Source organism: Pipra filicauda, unplaced genomic scaffold (assembly GCF_003945595.2).
Source record: "Pipra filicauda isolate LSUMZ 115617 unplaced genomic scaffold, ASM394559v2 scaffold310_size866816_pilon, whole genome shotgun sequence".
NCBI lineage: Eukaryota > Metazoa > Chordata > Aves > Passeriformes > Pipridae > Pipra > Pipra filicauda.
In genome coordinates, this window is record NW_024104433.1 from 748807 (window position 1) to 765829 (window position 17023).

General features: G+C 39.6%; 1 protein-coding gene across 1 annotated transcript in view; it reads left to right on the forward strand.

The window, feature by feature from the left end:
- The window catches only part of LOC113988884 (very large A-kinase anchor protein), an 85015-nt gene that overhangs the window by 14218 nt on the left and 53774 nt on the right, over positions 1-17023 (forward strand). The window contains exons 3-4 of the mRNA XM_027722873.2: positions 2878-2956; positions 14968-15404. Coding sequence (XP_027578674.2) covers positions 2878-2956; positions 14968-15404 — 516 coding nt within the window. The remainder of the gene's footprint in view (positions 1-2877; positions 2957-14967; positions 15405-17023) is intronic.

Here is a 17023-nt window from a genome sequence, read left to right on the forward strand (position 1 = left end):
GTCTCGAGGACTGAGTGTGTCACCAGCTCCTGTGTCTGTGGTGTTTAGGCTGTAGAAGGTAATCTTGACTCTTTGGGGAAAAAAAAACCAAACAAAAACAACTTTATCCTAAACAATCCAAGAGGCCTGTGTTCAGCAAAGCAAGATTTGTGCTGTAAACTTCATTCATCCAGCATGAGTCATTTGGTTTCTGTCAGAGATCCTTTTGAAGCTGGGCCCTGGCTAAGGGTAGAAGAGGTTCACAAAAGGTCTCCTCAGAGGTGAAGTGAGCTGCAGTGCTCCCTGCTTGCTTGTTCCTGCCTCTGGAGTGTCATTCATTGCCCTTTCATTTGTGTTGCACTGTAAACTGGATCACAGGCTGGATTTTTCCTGATGGAAACTTCTGCTTCTCCCTTGATTTTATCCAAAACCGTGACCCTACTGAGAGCCCTTCTTGGCTGAGTTAAGGATGCAAAGAGATAACTGAGGTTGAGGAGGAAGGAGTGGAAATTTCTAAAGCTGGTTCTGCTGACAAAGTCAGCATGTTGAGGAAGTACACCCTAAAGCAAAAGGTTAAGGAATGTGGAAACACTAGAATATAAACCATGAAAGGGTGTGGGGAATTGCTTCCAGGTTTAGGGTTATTTTATGTTGGAAAATAAAGTTTTGATACTTCTTTTTTTTTTTTTCCCCCTACTTGTTGGTTTTAAGATGCTTATCTGCTGAATTGCATTCTTCCAGTTTTGGTATGTATGCTATGGAATTTCATAGCAATCTGTCCAAGCCTGGCTAACAAGAAGAAAGTAATACAGCCATGTATTTAAAATATAAACAAGAAGTAGGAAAACAAAAAAAAAAAAGGTTTTTGGGGAAAAAAACATGATGTACAGGGAAGAATATGAGCAAAACAAGGTGATGAAAGAATGGGACACTAGTAATCTGTGCTGGTAATACTTAACAAGAACAAGGGTCTCATTTGTGGTCTGCAGACCAGTTTCATAAAGAGTGATATCATGAAGTCAGGAAGAATGTCTGGTGGAGATCTACATAATTTTTCTGCTTTTAAATGCAGGGAATTCCTGTTCATGTCAAGTGTATCAGCATCAGGAAAAGTTATGTAGATCTGAGAAGGGTGGCTTGTTTTTTTTGGTTTTGTGGTTGGGTTTTTTGAGTGAGTGGAGGAGAGGTAGCTGATTTTTTAATTTTTATTTTTTCAAGCCAACAAAACAAAAACTAGGAGGGAGAATATAGGTTATGTACAGAGAAACGCTTTTATTATTAGTGTGCCAGATTGCCCAGAGTGATTGTGACATCTCCTTCATGAAACACATTAACAGCAGAAGAAATTAATAGGTTAGAATATTAATTCATCTGCTCTGTCTTCAAGGGGAAGCAAAGAACAGCCAAGACTTTCTGTCTGATGGTCTCCCTGAAAAAGCATCTTTGTGTTTATGAATGCATTATGAAAGATTACCTAAGGTGGTGTGAAAGTACATGGTTTTCAACTTGAAGAGGATCTATGAAAGGGAGGAAGAAGCTTTTCTTTAGATTTATCTGAAAAGATGTGAAATATCTTGAAAAACATAATTGCATGAGAGTTCTGTTCTCATTTTTGTTCAGGGAGTCCTGTCTCTGAGCAGCTGAGAAGGAAACTAATATTTAGTCATACTGGCTTTTGTATGTTGTGTGTGTATCAATGTATATTGAATGCAGATGCCTAATCCTCAATAGGAAGAAAAACCTTTCTTTTTGGAAGTCTTACTGAGATACACTTACCTGTGGTTTACAGTCAGTAGCAGTAGGAGAACCCATGCTTCTAAATTTGTTCTCCAGATCCTGACAGAATTTCACCAAAATGCAAATAGTTGGGGTTTATTTTTATTTAGGCGTCTTTCAGAAATAAGGGCTCATGCATTTGTCGGTAGCAATTAATAAATTCCTGAGATTGATGAAGAAATGTTCTTAAAGTGATTACATATTAATTGGAATACTCTGTCACGTGATATGTTGGTACAAAGTTATTTTCTTCATGTTATGACAATGCAGGAACTGATATGTGTCGTTAACGTAATCTAGTGTTTTCCTTGATACATTTTTGCTTCTAAATTGCATGTAGCTTAAAGGTTTTGATTCAAGTGTTCTCTGCTGGATTGTGTTTAAGGATTGTTTTAAGAATTGGGATTGATGTAGGAGATGGTTCCCTTCATTCCAAAGATGAGCTCTGAGGAAAATGTTGACCAAGATGAATTGGCAATAAGGACATATGTGACTTTGGGTTTCTGACTTTTAAAATGGAACAGTAGGTGTTTCCTTGGTAATAACAACATGCCTCTTGTCCCCTTTCTAAGATTTCTTCTGCATTTACTGGCAAAGCCCCATTAGGCATGTTCAGTTAAATGTGGTGGCTGTGATTTGTGATGATTCCATCTGCCATGAGTACATTCCACTTGCTCACAGTCCTCAGAATGGGGCGGACCTTCCAGCTGCCAGGTGTGCCAGATAGTCCTGTGGCAATGAATCCTGCTGTAGTAGATGATTGATCAACTACAGTATCGTTTTTCCTGCAGAAAATAATACAAAATAACATACAAACAAAACAGAAAATAAATTTTGTTCCCTTTTCAGGTGGAAGAGTCAAAATGCTGTGTGCCATTTCTGAATGCTTGAGTTTGAAAACCTCTGTATGAGGTGAAATGGGCATTTTGGTTCTGTCTTCAGATTTTTGGGGCATGGCTTTTTGAGTTACAATATGTGCAGAGTATGTGCTACAGTTTGGAAAATATGTTCTTCTGTCCCTTTAACACTCTTTAGTGTTTAAATTGAACGATACCGCGTTGGCTCTTGGTTGGACATGAATAATGCAAGTACTCAGTGTTGCAAAATATTTTTGTTTTTCAGTTCTGAAAACAAAGGGAGTGAAGCCATAAATTTAAAGAGCAACCAAAAGGAAAGCACAACTCTGCCTGCACTTTTGAAGGTATGATTTTTATTGACTCATATTTATTTGAGGTAAAACCTGCCACCTCTGCTTTTGACTACTTGTTAGAGTTCCAATGTTGGATGTATTCCTGCACTGTGAGTTAGCACCTGACTTTCCATATTCCATATTTCCATCTTCTGGGTTAGGGTCCATTATGCCAGGGTTCTACTATACGTGCAGGAGACAGAAAAACTGCTTGTGCCTCAGGTTTTTAAAATAAAATTCACGTATTTACTTACATGAAAGAGCTGGGACTTCGGCGTTAATTCCATATGCAGTTAGCCAGCAAAGGAGAAAGCTGGTGTTTTTTATCAAACTACGCTTTCAGGCATTCCTCTAAAGCACCATTTCTATATAATTTATGAATATCTAACCAGCAAGTCCTTACTTGCCTGAAGGTCTGCTGGAATTTGTATGTACGTCGGCTGTTCTTCGCCGGTTACCCGTGTTAATCATGCTTGTCTTGTCCTGTAAGCATTGTACTGAAGAAAAAGGACATGCTCTACTGTGATCAGGGCTTCCTCCTGTGTCACCTGACACAGCTAGAAAGTTGTGTTTAGGTTTAGTCAAATACCATGGCTAATGATGTACAGGACAGGTGCTGGTGAGAACAGCTGCCTTCACTGCTGTCGCGTCCTGCCGGCACAGAGCCATGTGAGTGAGCCATTCATTAAGCAGTTTTGCTTGATTTTTTTTTTTGTTTGTTCCTTTTCTAAGCTGTTTTAGTTTAACCCAGATAATATGGTGACTGCTTCTCCAGAAGGGGCCAGATTTATTTGGGGGTGCAGTAGGATTCTTACCACACTGGATCTAAGATTTCTATCCTGTGTTGCATTTATTGAGCACTGATGGTGTCGGGAGAAGGAAGTGACCTACAGTCCCTGTGTTCCTGCATCCTCAGTGTCTTTGTTTGGGCTTCCCTGAAGGTGAAGAGACATTGCAGTTGCCTTTACAAAGACCCCAACAGGGTCATTAGCTCGAGAATGATTTCATGTTGGCTGTGGTTTGTCTACATCAAGGCGAGAAACAATGTGGGGATGTTTGTTCAGAAGCCCCGTGGATTCAAGCCAGCTCTGTCAGTTCAGAGCTCCTGGAAGTGCCACTGAATTCCCATAAATCACAGATTATTGGGTTTGTGCCTTGAAGTGATAGATTACGATAAACCAGAGGAGATTCTACTATAATAGAAGAAAAATTTTGGCGTTTCAAAAAAAATCCCATTTTTCTGTGCTGGATCAGTGCAAAATTCTAAAACAGATTTTCCTTTTGAGGAAGGTTTGGACTGAGGAAGGGGAAACATTTAGCATGCATGCACAGGACTTCTGCACCAGGAATTGCTTAAAAGGAAGTATGAACAGGGCTAGGTCTTCAGGAACAAGCAGGATGCGTAGGAGGAGCAAAGCGGGCATAGCAGGTTTAAGTTACCTAAGAGTGTTTCTTTCTTGCCAGAAACTAAATCTTCTTTTTTTTTTTTTTTTTTTTTTTTAATTTAAAAAGTCCCAAATTCAGAATTTTTCCTGCTGAATCGAAATTCCTTGCAGTAAAGTTTTGTACTAAGAGCTTCTGCTTTTGTAATATTGTACTAAAAGTTGGTGCCAATATTAGTGCTCTAAAGTTTTGTTCCAAGTATCTGATCTCTTCTCTTCGTCTTGCCATAGCTTTTTTATTTAATTTTATAGTCTTTGATCCACGTTTTAAAGTCTTAAATGTTACACTGTACATTACATTCTCTCTGAAATAATACCTGGTGTTTGTATAAGCTTTAGGAAGAACGTGTGGTTTTCATATTACTAGAATGTGCTGACTATTGAGCTGTACTAAGAGCTTCCTGTCTAACTTAGTTCCCTCTTTCTTGAGCCGATCAAAAACCTTGTGATACACTTGAATAGCTTCATATGCATAGTAATGAGTACTTTTTGAACTATAATTTGTGTGCACTGAAATTACATCTAGATAGTAAAAACTTAGAGAAGGTGGAGAAAGTATTTATTTTCTATCCCTCCACCCCCCATTTTTTAAAGAAAATATTTTTCTGGTTTTTCCTCCCCCTTCTCTCTCCAACACACACTTGCATTTTGGTAACACCACATGGTCTATTGCCTGACATTGGCCAAAATAAGCTGTCTTCTGCAAAGATCACAAGAATGCAGTTGGAGAGAACTGAGACTGTCTTATTTGTGGTCTTGGCAGTGCTGAGATGATCTTAAAGATCGTTTCCAACCTAAATGACTCTGTGATTCTATGAAAGGTATAATCTCTGGTATGAAAAGACATTCCAGGTTTTTTTTATTGAATCATCAAGGTTACTATGGGCTAAAAGAAAAATAGTGGGAATTATGGGAAGTGTACTTTGTGAAGAATGTCTAAATCCATATGCCTGCCTGGATGGGCTTTGGGCAGGTTTCCACATGTGCCCACGTTTCTGAACAGTTCTTCTGCCCAGTCCTTTCAGGTGGATGGTGACTAAAAGTGAAACCATGTTGTGCCTGTGTTAACTGTCACCAAGTTAATGAGCCATCACATTTCTGATGGACTTTGTATATATGCAGTGATTTTGTATATTCATTGGTCTCAGCTGGAGGCCAGGGGCAAAACAGTGGGAGAACTGTGAGTCTCTGATTTAGGAGCAAAGGTTGAACGTCTGAATTATAACTGACTGGGTGAGTGGAGCTGGGAAATGTGCTGAGCTATGGCAGGTAGCTCATTGACTCTTCTGAGCACTTTAGACACCAGTTCTGTACTTTACCCCTGTTATTTTTTCCCTACAATTAAATATTTACCTCATAGAGGGAGGAAAAGATATTTTAATACTTTTTGAAGATGCGAATTCTAATTTCTCTGTGCCAAGGGGACTTTAAACAGTCATCACTTGATCACTTTCAAGAAAATATTACTGAAATATATTTGCCAAGTCTGTTAATTCATTGCACCCCCTCCCACTATTTATTTACAGATTTTGTTTTGCTTCTGTTTCTTTGAATAAGAGCGGTAAATAAACAGTGTCCTTTCTGAGTAAAGGCTCCATTTGAGGGATGTGATTGTTGAACAGATGGCTGTGTGGATGTAAACTGTTCTTGAACTTCATGTTTAGTGTACTAAGTATCTGCCTTACATTGTGTCCAGTACATATTAGTGTATCATTAACCTCACTTTTAGTGCTACAGGGACTTTGTTTTCAAAGGGAATATTGCAACAGTGCTTCCTGCAAAAGTGTGCTTTTGCTTTCACAGGCTTTTGGTAATGCCCTTAAAAGAAAGATTTCCAGCTGGGATGTAAGTATTACTTGGATTGTGTGGAGCAGCTGTTAAATAAACTAGCACAGATACTGCAGTGAGCCACGTGCTGGAGAATGTCAAGATGATACAGTTCTGAAGAAATCACCCAAAACTCTTCTTGGATGTGCTTGTTCCACAAGTCTGACCTGTTTCCTATTTGTACTAAATGTAGCACATTCTCCCATAACTGATTAGGAAGGAATTTCTAAGCATCTCAGCACGGGAACCACTATGTGAGCTTTGTCAGGCAAACCCAAAAGTTTGAAAAAAAGGAAGTACAAATATGATGTACCAAATGTATCATTTAGTATTTCAGTTGCATTAAATATGATGTACCAAATGTATCATTGTGGTATTTCAGTAGCATTAAATATTTTATAATTTGGCCCACAGGCTCCAGCCTGGGTGCTTGTCACCTGAATTAACCACAGACAGTCTCAACCTTCTTAGAAAACTCAGGGGCAGAAAGTACAACAAAGATTATCTAGTCTGCTCCTCTGGCCCAAGGTGAGATCTCTGTATCTCTGTCATACCTGATAGAAGTTTGTCTGACTTGTTCTCAAAGACCTCCAGGGACAGAGATCTCTTAAGATCTCTGCAGCCTCAACAGACAACTGTTCTACCAATTTCATAAAGCTTATAATTAAAAAGTCTTTCTCTTAACATGCCATCTAGAGCTTCTGTGCTACAAATTAAATTGTCCCCTGCCAAGTACTGCTGTGTGCTGTGAACGTGGAGAAGAGATTATTGTGTAGCCCTGCTTTCTCACATGAATTTCAGTTCAAGGGAACATAAATGGCTGTATTTAAACAGTAGACATGGTATTAAATTTTGATGGCAAGGACTGCAATTATGTGATAAGATGGAGCCAGGATCTTTTTGGAGTTGCAGCAAATAGGACAAGAGGCAACGGGTGCAAGTTGGAACATGGGAAATTCCAGTCACCTGTGAGAATTTTTTTCTTGCTTGCTTTGTTTGCTTTTTGTTTTGTTTGTTTGTTTGTTTGTTTTGATATCAGAACAGGTTGCCCAAGTAAGTTGCAAAATCTTTATTCTTGGAACTACACAAAGCACAGCTGGATGAAGCCCTGCTCTAACTGGAGCTGCTTTGAGCAGGAGCATAGACTGCATGACCTCCTCAGCCACATTCCTTTCAGCCTAATTTGTACTGTAATTCTCTGCAACATAATTTTTTCATCCAGTGTGTGCATTCACAGAAGTTTTTTTAAAAATCCCATTAACTTGCTGAATATAGGTAGCTGTTCTTACTGAATGTCCCTCTTTCTGACCACAATTTTAAGTTTTATTTTTATTTTAATCAAAATTAAACCTAGTGTCTTAGTTAATGATGTGCTTTTCTATATAGCATGGGGCTTTTTTATATTGTCATGGTTTTATTTTACATTGACTTCATTTCATATGTATGTTATCTAAGTAATGTCTACTCAGCCTGTGTGTGAATTCCTGCTGAATACCTGTCTTAGACCTAGTAATTAGAAATCAGAGAGAGGGATTCTTTGTCTTTTGAGAGTCAAGGGAGATGGATTCCTACTGCCAACTATGAATTTTTGAAAAACCTGAGTCACTTTTAAAAACTGTTGCAGTTGCTGCCCATAGCAACAAATGAAAGACAAAACAGAAATGGGTTTGGAATTTGTATAAACAAGATTTCTCTTGTGGAACCTAAAAATGGGTCTTTTTCTCTTCAGCAATGATGTAGAATTTTGTTGAAATGGAATTTTATAGGTTAGTGCCCTGGTTTCCCAGGACACATTGTTAAATTGATGGTGTTAAGAGATGTATGCATTGTGGAATGTATTTCAGGATCATCCTCTCTAAAGTCCTGATGAATTCCATTGTCATACTGAAGATTTTTGGAAAGGATGATCCTGAAACGTTGCTTCCTTCTCTGCTACTTTAGTTCTTCAGAGGAGGGATCTTGAGCAGGGAACTTTGTTTCAGGATGGGTGAAGAAAAAAAAAACCCAGAGCTTTTAAACCTTGCTTTTTTTGGCTCAGAAGCCCAGCAAGGAGACAGATGAGAAGCAGAAGTGTGATGCCAGATGCTACAGCCTGCCAATAGAATATAAGTACAGGTGGAAATCCCACTCTGTCATCCCATTCCCAGTGCATTGTCTGCTTTTGTACATCTTCTGCATCAAAAAGGTGAATTTCACCTTTATTTGAAAATTTTTTTTCAAACTTGGAGGAATTGTCAAGTAAAAGAGAATAAAAATTATTTCACGTGTGTGAAAATATTTTCACTAAAAGGCAATGGATGTGTAGTACTGAAAGACTTTAGAGAAAAGAACAGTAATAAGGCAGACAATTAAATTCTTTTCTCTTTGGCTCCATACTAGACCTTGAAGTAATAAGTGGTGGGTGCATACTGAGAAGTGAGTACCGATTTTTAATCTTTAATCAGAGCTTTACAATAATTCCAGGAGAAAATTCAGAAGGGAGAATTTTTGAATTAACTCTGCAAATGGTGTGAAGAGAATTTTTTTAATTATTAAGTTGATTTTGTCATTCTAGAGACTTTCATCAAGTTTACAATTCCCTGTAAAGGTGACCTAGCAGAAACTTTATTTCAAATTGTACCTCCATGTCTATCTGTACTGTCTCCTTTGAAGTGTTCACCCTTGCACCTTGTCGGTTGTTCTTTTGTTATGAAAGGTGACTCTGGATACTTCCTCAGATTTTAGGAGAACACTAGAGTTTCAGAGAATGTTTGTTTTATCTTTTCTTTCTTCATCTGACAAATTAAATATATATTAATGACTCCTTGGTTTTTCAAGAATTTAAATGGATAAACAAATTTTTAAAGTCCCAGTGCTGAACTTCCAACACAGGCAGTTGTCTTTCCAAATGTTAAATAGTCATTGACTTTAAATAGGTTTATTTTTTAAAATGCAAACCTGATACAGTTTAACTAAAAGTCCCTTCCTGTTGTTTAACTTTTAGTCTTGATTATGAAGATGCCATGATTTCATTAGTTTTCTAGTTACTCTTGTCTTCCGGGGTTGTCATGACCTGATTTTTTTTCATGTCAAAGCAAGCAGAGAAAAAGGAGGATGTGGAATGAAAACAGCATTAAAAAGCCAAAATATTCAGAGATTAATTGGTTATTTGTAGAGATACTGAGCTCACCTTAAACTTCCCCCAAGCCTGTCTTTGTTAATCTGTGGTGTTTTTTGATTTCTCTGATTAGTTAAAAGCTAGTTAAGACTAATCAGTTTTTTACAGTGATGGCCCTCCCTTGCGTTATTTCCCTCGCCACTTTTAATTACTGGCTTAAGTAGGAAAACCTCACTTAGACTATGTGTTTTTTAAATCCATTTGTCTCATGAACACAAGTAACACTGGACTTTTAGGGGGTTTCTGCTGGTCATGTATTTCATTGTCTGATAAGTACTTTTACTTGAATTTTTCTTAGTGCTATGCTGGTTTCCTTAGACAAGCCTTGTTCACAATCTCTGTCTCACTATATCTAGTACTGTTTCATTAGGTTTCCAGATGTATAGCCTCCTGTTGGTTGAGAGTGATTTTCCTCACGGTATTTGAAAAAACAAAAGCTTATTTCACACGTGGATTTAATGCACCTCAGCATGTCCCACTCACTGCAAACAGGTGAGAGATTACACCAGAGATGCTTTAGCCTCACTGAGAAAGGAAATCAGCTGGAATACATGCACATACTCACTGTGGGGATGAACTAGCCTGCCAGCTATTTCACTGTGGATTTTGCTTAGCATTCAAAATGTACTATATCACTGTTCAAATTGAATGAGATACTCATAATTGTTAAATGAAATGCAGCTGCCTTAGTTGTGTTGAAAGGTCAAAGCTAAGGCTGGGAACACGATTAATTTTCCAGAACTAGAGGTAGCAATGCCTAAATGTGCTCCTTTGTGCATCCAACACTTTAATCTGAAACTCTCAAATGATTTCTACAAAGCTAGCAAACAGAAATCCAGGAATAGTGCTGTAACTGTTTCTCAGATGAGTAAATCAGGATACTGGGGTTTAACGGCTTGTTGAAAGTCCCTGGGGGTGAATCAGTGACAGTCCTAAAATTCTGGTGGCAGGTCATCTTCTCTCACAGCTGCAGGTGGGATGAGGTGGTTGAAGTGCTCGAGTGTATCCGTGCCACATGCAGATTGTTCTCCATCAGCAGCTCCCAGTGCAGCAGGACGGGCGGTCTGGGAGAGGTCTCCACGCGTCTGTCTGCAGTTTCTGCTTTGTAATGAGCATTCATTCATGGGCAGGGAGATCTGAAATGTCTGGCAGTCGTGGCTGGAAGCTAATTCTTTGTTCACGGAGATCTGTGTTTTAATGCTGTTAATGTTTTCATTTCGTTCACTTGTTAGGGCAATAAAAGAGATTTCATTCTTGGCAGACGGACGTAACCCTCGCTGAATGAGAACCTCTGGCAGTCTAAACTTTAGCCACCCAACTGCTGAGAGACGGTTGCTCTTCCCAGCTGGTGTGAGGCAAACCAGGGAAGAAGGCAATCCCTGCTCAGGGTGCTGTTGTGGCGCTGTCTGTGCTCCGGGGGGTTGTTCACACTGGGAGCCAGCTCTGTGCCTGACTGTGTAGGTGCAGTTAGGCTGCAGGCAGGAGCAGATTACAGCCTGGAGAACATAGCTAGTCTACCACTGAATAAATTAGCTGAGATAAGAGTCATGCCTGAGCCATGACATCGTGGGCTTGTCTCCTGGGTCCCAGCTGCCAGGCTGCTCTGCCGCGGCTGCTCCGGCCAAGTGAGACCGCACAGTGGGCACAGCTCCAGTTATCACTGCAGCCTCCTCAGTCACCTGATTCAAGTCATAATCCTGTCTCACACTCTGCCAGGCTTCCCCTCCACACCAGCCTCGTTGCATGTGAGGGCATGAGTCCATAGGATAATTCAGGTTGAAGGGACCCTGGGATGTCATCTAGTCCAGCCTCCCGCTTAGAGCAGGTTCGGTGATGAGGTCAGGCCAGGTTACCCAGGGCTCGTTCAGTGAAACTTGGAGTAACGAGCTGCTAAAGGAATAAGAGCTAATTAAAGCTTCATGAAGCATGTCACAGGCAGGAAAGCTCACAGAGAGTGGGAAAGGGGAGGCAAGGGGAAATCTGTTCACAGTTTGTTACAAAAGGAGCAGAAAGGCAACACTACAGCTGGAAACCTTTTTTTGCTTGCATCAGGGAGGATCTGAAAGGGGATCTGACAGGTAGGTTTCCATCCAGAAGCTGTTGTTTGCTATTCAAACTGCTTGGACACTGTAAGGGGATTTTTTAATTTTTTTTTTTTTAACTGGTGACATGAAGTGTAGCTGTCACTGGTATTCCTTCACTGTGGTGAATAACACACCGCTCAGGCCTAATTGTGACACGGAATCAACTGTGCTTTGTTGAGGTCAACTAAAGGCCAGGACTGTTGAAAACTGGTGGGATATACCAGGGAAAGGATTACTTTATATGTATCCTATGCCCTTGCCTTTTTTTTTTTCCTCTTTGCTGGGGACTTCTGTCAGAGACAGGCTCAGAGAGAGGTGAAAGTTACTGTGATGGTGGCTCGTGGAATTACCATCTTACTGCTGTTCTCACCAGGAACTTGTGCCTGAAGGCTCCTGCTGTGTTAAAGGCTTACTGGCTCTACAGTAAGTAAGATCATGTGCTTTTGTCTCAGTGATTTGAATATGGCATCATCTTAAAACACGAACTTCAAAATCTGCAGCAGGAGCAGTACTGCTTGTGTAATGCCTAAACAGTGGCTCAGACTCTGAATTGGGATTTTGTGTGCAAATGATAAAACACCAATAGCTCTTGCTGTCTGTTATGGCAAAGTGGAGCAGGAGGGAAAATATATGGAGAGTAAGATTGATTATATTGAAGAGAAGAAAGCAGGATTTGCATAGTTTCTGTGTTAGGATTTAATATCCACATATATCTTCAAATAAGCACAATGTAAATGTTCTCTGGGACTTTTTCCTATGCAAGACGCTATTTATGGTTAAAGGTATGGAAGGACCCTTTCATATTAAAACTTCCTGTTCTTTTGATTTACCAAAAGTTAAGTAAAGAAAGGAAGATTAAAGAGGAAGGAAAGTCTAAATAGATTTCTGTTTCTGGAAGCAGAGACTACAAAACAGCTTTTCAAGCAGGGCATAAATTATGCTTACAAATAAGCAGCACAGTCTTTACAAGTCTTGTGTCTCAGAGCTGCTCAGAGAAGAATTTCGCTTGTAGAGATTTAGTTATATTTGAAGTCTCAGTTCCTAATAGGAAAAAAACCCCAAGCTACTAGTTCCTGAATACAGATGGTTTTAAAAAAATGGGCAAAAACCCAACCAGCAAAACAACAACAAACAAAAAACCTCCCATAATACAAAACTGTTCACAAGTTTTGAATGTAATAATTTCTTTTTTAATTAATGCTGCATTTAGTTAACTTCATAGATATTGTAATACTTAATATAAATGTTTATAGCTTATAAGGGTTATATGTGCAGAGAAAAGAATAAGATTTGTGTGCATTTTCTGTTCTGAGATAGTCTTTTAAATCAGACAAATACGTGTGACTGATCTTAATCACAGAACAGAGGAGAAACACCCTCCCTCACTTAAAGTTGAATCAAAAACTGGTATTGAAGATGCTGAGGTGTGTCAGAGAAAGAAGTAACTGTGACAGTAGAACTTAGAAGTTGACGTGGTGAATCATTCATTTCTTATCAAATTTTGGAAATAATTTTTTTTCTTGCTTCTGTTTTGTATTTCCTTGCTCAAAGTACTCAGATCCTGTGAGATAAAATTAATTGTCAAGAGATTCACTCCGGGCTTGCATGTTACTTGATAGTTTGTCTAGTATCGAAGACAGCAGCCAGAAGTGTGGTGCATCTGTGAGCTGGACTGTTGTCACCTTCACTCAGAAGATGGAATTTGTCACGGGGGGATGAAAAAAGACTAGAGTTTGACTTAGCCCACTTTTGAAAGTTTCCTTAGAAGTCTGAGGTGGTTGTTTAAGTGTCTTTTCTGTATGAAGAAAATAGAGGTTGTGTGGATTTCTCAAGGACAGATTAGTGCCATTCAGTTTCTATCCTCACATAAACCATTTTCAGCACACACATCTATCTGAACACTTAATATTAAGCAATTGTACTTAAAAGGTGAAAAAGGATTGCTTGCAGTTTAAAGATCACTGCTCCAGTATCACTAAGTGTAACTTGAAAGTTTTTAAGAAATTGCTGTTCCCTCAGGATTAAACTGTGTTCATTAAAATACCTTTTTCATCAATAATGTGATCCTAGAAGGACTATGAACAAGTAAACCTACCTGCTTATTTTAGGTTACTAGAAACAAATCTTCAAGTTGAAATGGGATTAGTGACCTAATGAAAATAGTAGCTTTCTGCATAGATTGGGTGGGTAGGTGTTACCCAATTTAAAACAATTACTCTTATCCAAATCCGTTGTTGACACAGCTAAAATTTGCATAGGACTTTTTGTTCTTGTTCTCCTTTCCCACTCCTGTTGAGCAGGATAGATTTCATCCAAGAAAAGCTGGAGTAACTTTATTCTGTTTTAATAAACCGGGTTGCATCAGGAATTGAAATTACAAGGATTGTACTGTAAAGATAAACTAGGTAGCAATAGTATATGGCAACCACTGTGAAGGGTGAGATGGGGGGCAGGTGCTTCCCAGAAAATTTTAGTCCAGGGAAGAAGCATTTTCAGATTGTGAAGCTGAAAATGTGCTTACATTAAAATGTGTTTGTGAAGCCTTACGGTGAAGTTGCATCATCTTTTTGGGCAGATGGTCTTGGCAGAAGTAACAGGAGCTTGGACAGTGGTCCTTGGGTCTCTGAGAGGAGCTGACACCAAGGAAATTCAAGGGCATAAAGTGGGGAGGAAAAGAGCTTGCCTTGCCTCTGGGCTGAGATGTTCAGCTGAGCTGAGGGAAGAAAGGAACACGTGGCTGGGGTGAGGTGAAGCTCTGCCTTGGTGCTGATTCATTTCAGTTTGAGGGCAGAGCTGACGGGGAGTTCAGAAGGTCGCGGTGCAGGGCTGGTGCTGTGTAGGACCTTGGCTGTATGGAGAGCTGGGAGTTTGAGCATGGTGGACTATGGGGCTGTGGGAGACGACAAATTCATCTGGAATTGGAGCTGTGCCTTTGAAGGAAGGCTGGCCAAAGGGGGCATTTTAGGGTTGCTAAGGGTAGGATTAATCTCTGGGATGTGAGTTGAGTTCGCTTTATCCAAATCCTGTTCTTGATTCTCCTGGGGTTTTTTGGAAGTGCAGAGTATTGAGGGCTGTGATGTGTTTGTCTTCTGCTCTGGTGTTCTTGCCTAGGTTTGCAGGCTGAAAACTGCTCATCTCACAAGCACACATAGGTTTGTTTGTGAAGCTGTGCTTTTTGAGGGCTTTAGTCTGAAGTATGGAATATTGTTCCTTGCTTCTTCCCCGTGTTTCTTCTGCCAGTTGAAGCAATTGTTGCCATCTGTCCTTCTGGATTTATTTCCACAGCAGCTGCTTTGGGAATCTTTGAGCCTGTGTAGTCCTGTGGCTTTTTGTAGAATAGGGATCTTTTTACTACAGCAAGAGAAGAGAGCAAGCACTGGGCTTTAATCTTAAAAGGAACCTTTAAACAACAGATCTCCTGAAAGGAATACAATGCCTAGGTGCAAATTAAAATTAAGGAATTTAAGAATGAAAGGAAACATCTTCTTTATGTGCTCTTTGTATTCATCATAGGCTTGTCAAAATGAAGAGAAGAACCATTCCACAGAAGAACTTCGCAAGTCTGAAATCCAGGAGGAACTGAAAAAAGCTAATAGCCTTCCTAGTTTGACTCCTGGAACCAAAACAGCAGATAAAGACAAGCAACCCCGAGAAGGTTTTTTTCATTTCCTTGGAAGCTTATTTAATATTGCAACAAAATCTTCTTTGGTGGAATCTAAATCCTCTACCTTCCAAGATGAACCCAACAGATGTGAAAAGGATTTACGGAACACAAATACTTTTCCAAAGGATGTGCAGCCAAAGCATCCGAAAATTGAGGAGCCTCTCTGTTCTACAGCCAGGATAAAAGAAGATTCTGTAAATAAAGGGACTGCCACCTTAAACAATATTGGGAGAGATATCTCACAGGATCTGCAAGGAGGCTGGAAACAAGCTGCAGATACACAGAAGTAAGTTTTATAATTTATGATTATAATATAATTATATTATTATTATGTTTGTGTGTGCGCACACAGAACTACATTGTCGAAGTTCCACTGACTGTATGACAAATGTCTGTCATTTCTAAAGATGGTTGGAGTGTCTCTGGCTTGACTTCATGCAAAACTCTAGTAGCAACTATCCTAAATAGACTTGGTGATTTTTGCTTTTGTGGTTTTTTCCCCCTTGTTCTTTGGGATTTTCCTGTGATATAAAGAGGGTTATGTAATTCACTCAATTAGCCCAAGTATGGAGCATTCTTAACAGTCCTGTAATATTTCAAAATAAGCTTTAAAAAAACCCAACAATTGGTGCCAAGGGCACCGTTGTGTTTGAGAGCAGCAATGTGCAAACATTGGCTGTGGTCTGCGCTGTAAATTACGAAATCTCTTCTGTCATAAAAATAGGTGTTTGTTTTCCAAAGACACTTTGTAGCTGTTATGTTGAAAATTAGACTACATGTGGGGCAGCACAGCATAGGCTTGGAGTTAGTTATGAACGTGCACCCCTGGTGCCTGTCCAATTTTTGGTAGGTTGTTCGTGGGCAGTGGATCTGTAAGTTACGTTTACTCAGATTTTCAATATGACCCAGAACATTTATTTAAAATTTAAGCCCAAAATAACAATTAGGGGTAACCAATAAGTCTGTCACAGTGCCTCTGCTTGTATTGCAGGATGGGAGGATGTACTGAGAGGAAACACCTTTTTTTCTTTGAAGTTTTTAAACTAATCTGAGTTGTACTCAGTATATTTATTGGTGGCATGTGAAGTGTTTGTTTCATCTCCATATAGGAGGTCAGAGATACCTGAAATAGCTGCTTATTGAATTCCACTTCCATACTGGGGACGTCTCCAGCACTCTGTCCTTACCTACTCAGCAGAATAATTCGAGGCATTTGTCATTCACCTTCATAATATAAATGTAATGGCTGATCAGGATACGAATAGGGGATACAGCACCTATTTAGGTGAAATTAAAACTGCATTTCCCCCAGCAGCGTACAGTGCTGTTTGTAATTCCTAACAACAGTGGTTGTGTTCTCACGAGCGCTCTGGTTTGGTCTGTGACGTGGTCGGCTGGGTTTTATTACAGACTCTTATCATAGTCACACATCCGACTGTGCTTTTTCCAAACCACACTTTGCAGCTCAGCCACCACCACTGCTTTGATCAATACAGAAGCAAATTTCTCCTCCCCTCAGCTGTTATCTGCAGAGGCCCAGCAGCATTGTGTTATTTGGTCTAGTTCTCAAAAACCTGTTGGACAGGCCGTGTTGCTGCATCAGTCTCTTGCTGCTGTTTGTCCAGTTTACAGCATCTTTGTTCATCTCATGAACTCTTCAGGGTAATGTAGATTAATAAATTTGACATCAATAAAAGTTTACAGAGTTTGGAAGGCGTGGGTGTGAACTCACTGAGGTGAGCTCTCTGCTCTGCACAAGCGTTTTTGGGTCATTTTTGTTTTCTTGAAGTCGAAGTTGTAGGTGGGCATTTTCAACTGACCATGTTCTGACATTGTCCTGTATTGTTAGGTATATCTGCCTAATCCATCTAGATTCTTCTCAGTATAGTTTTATCTGTCTCATGG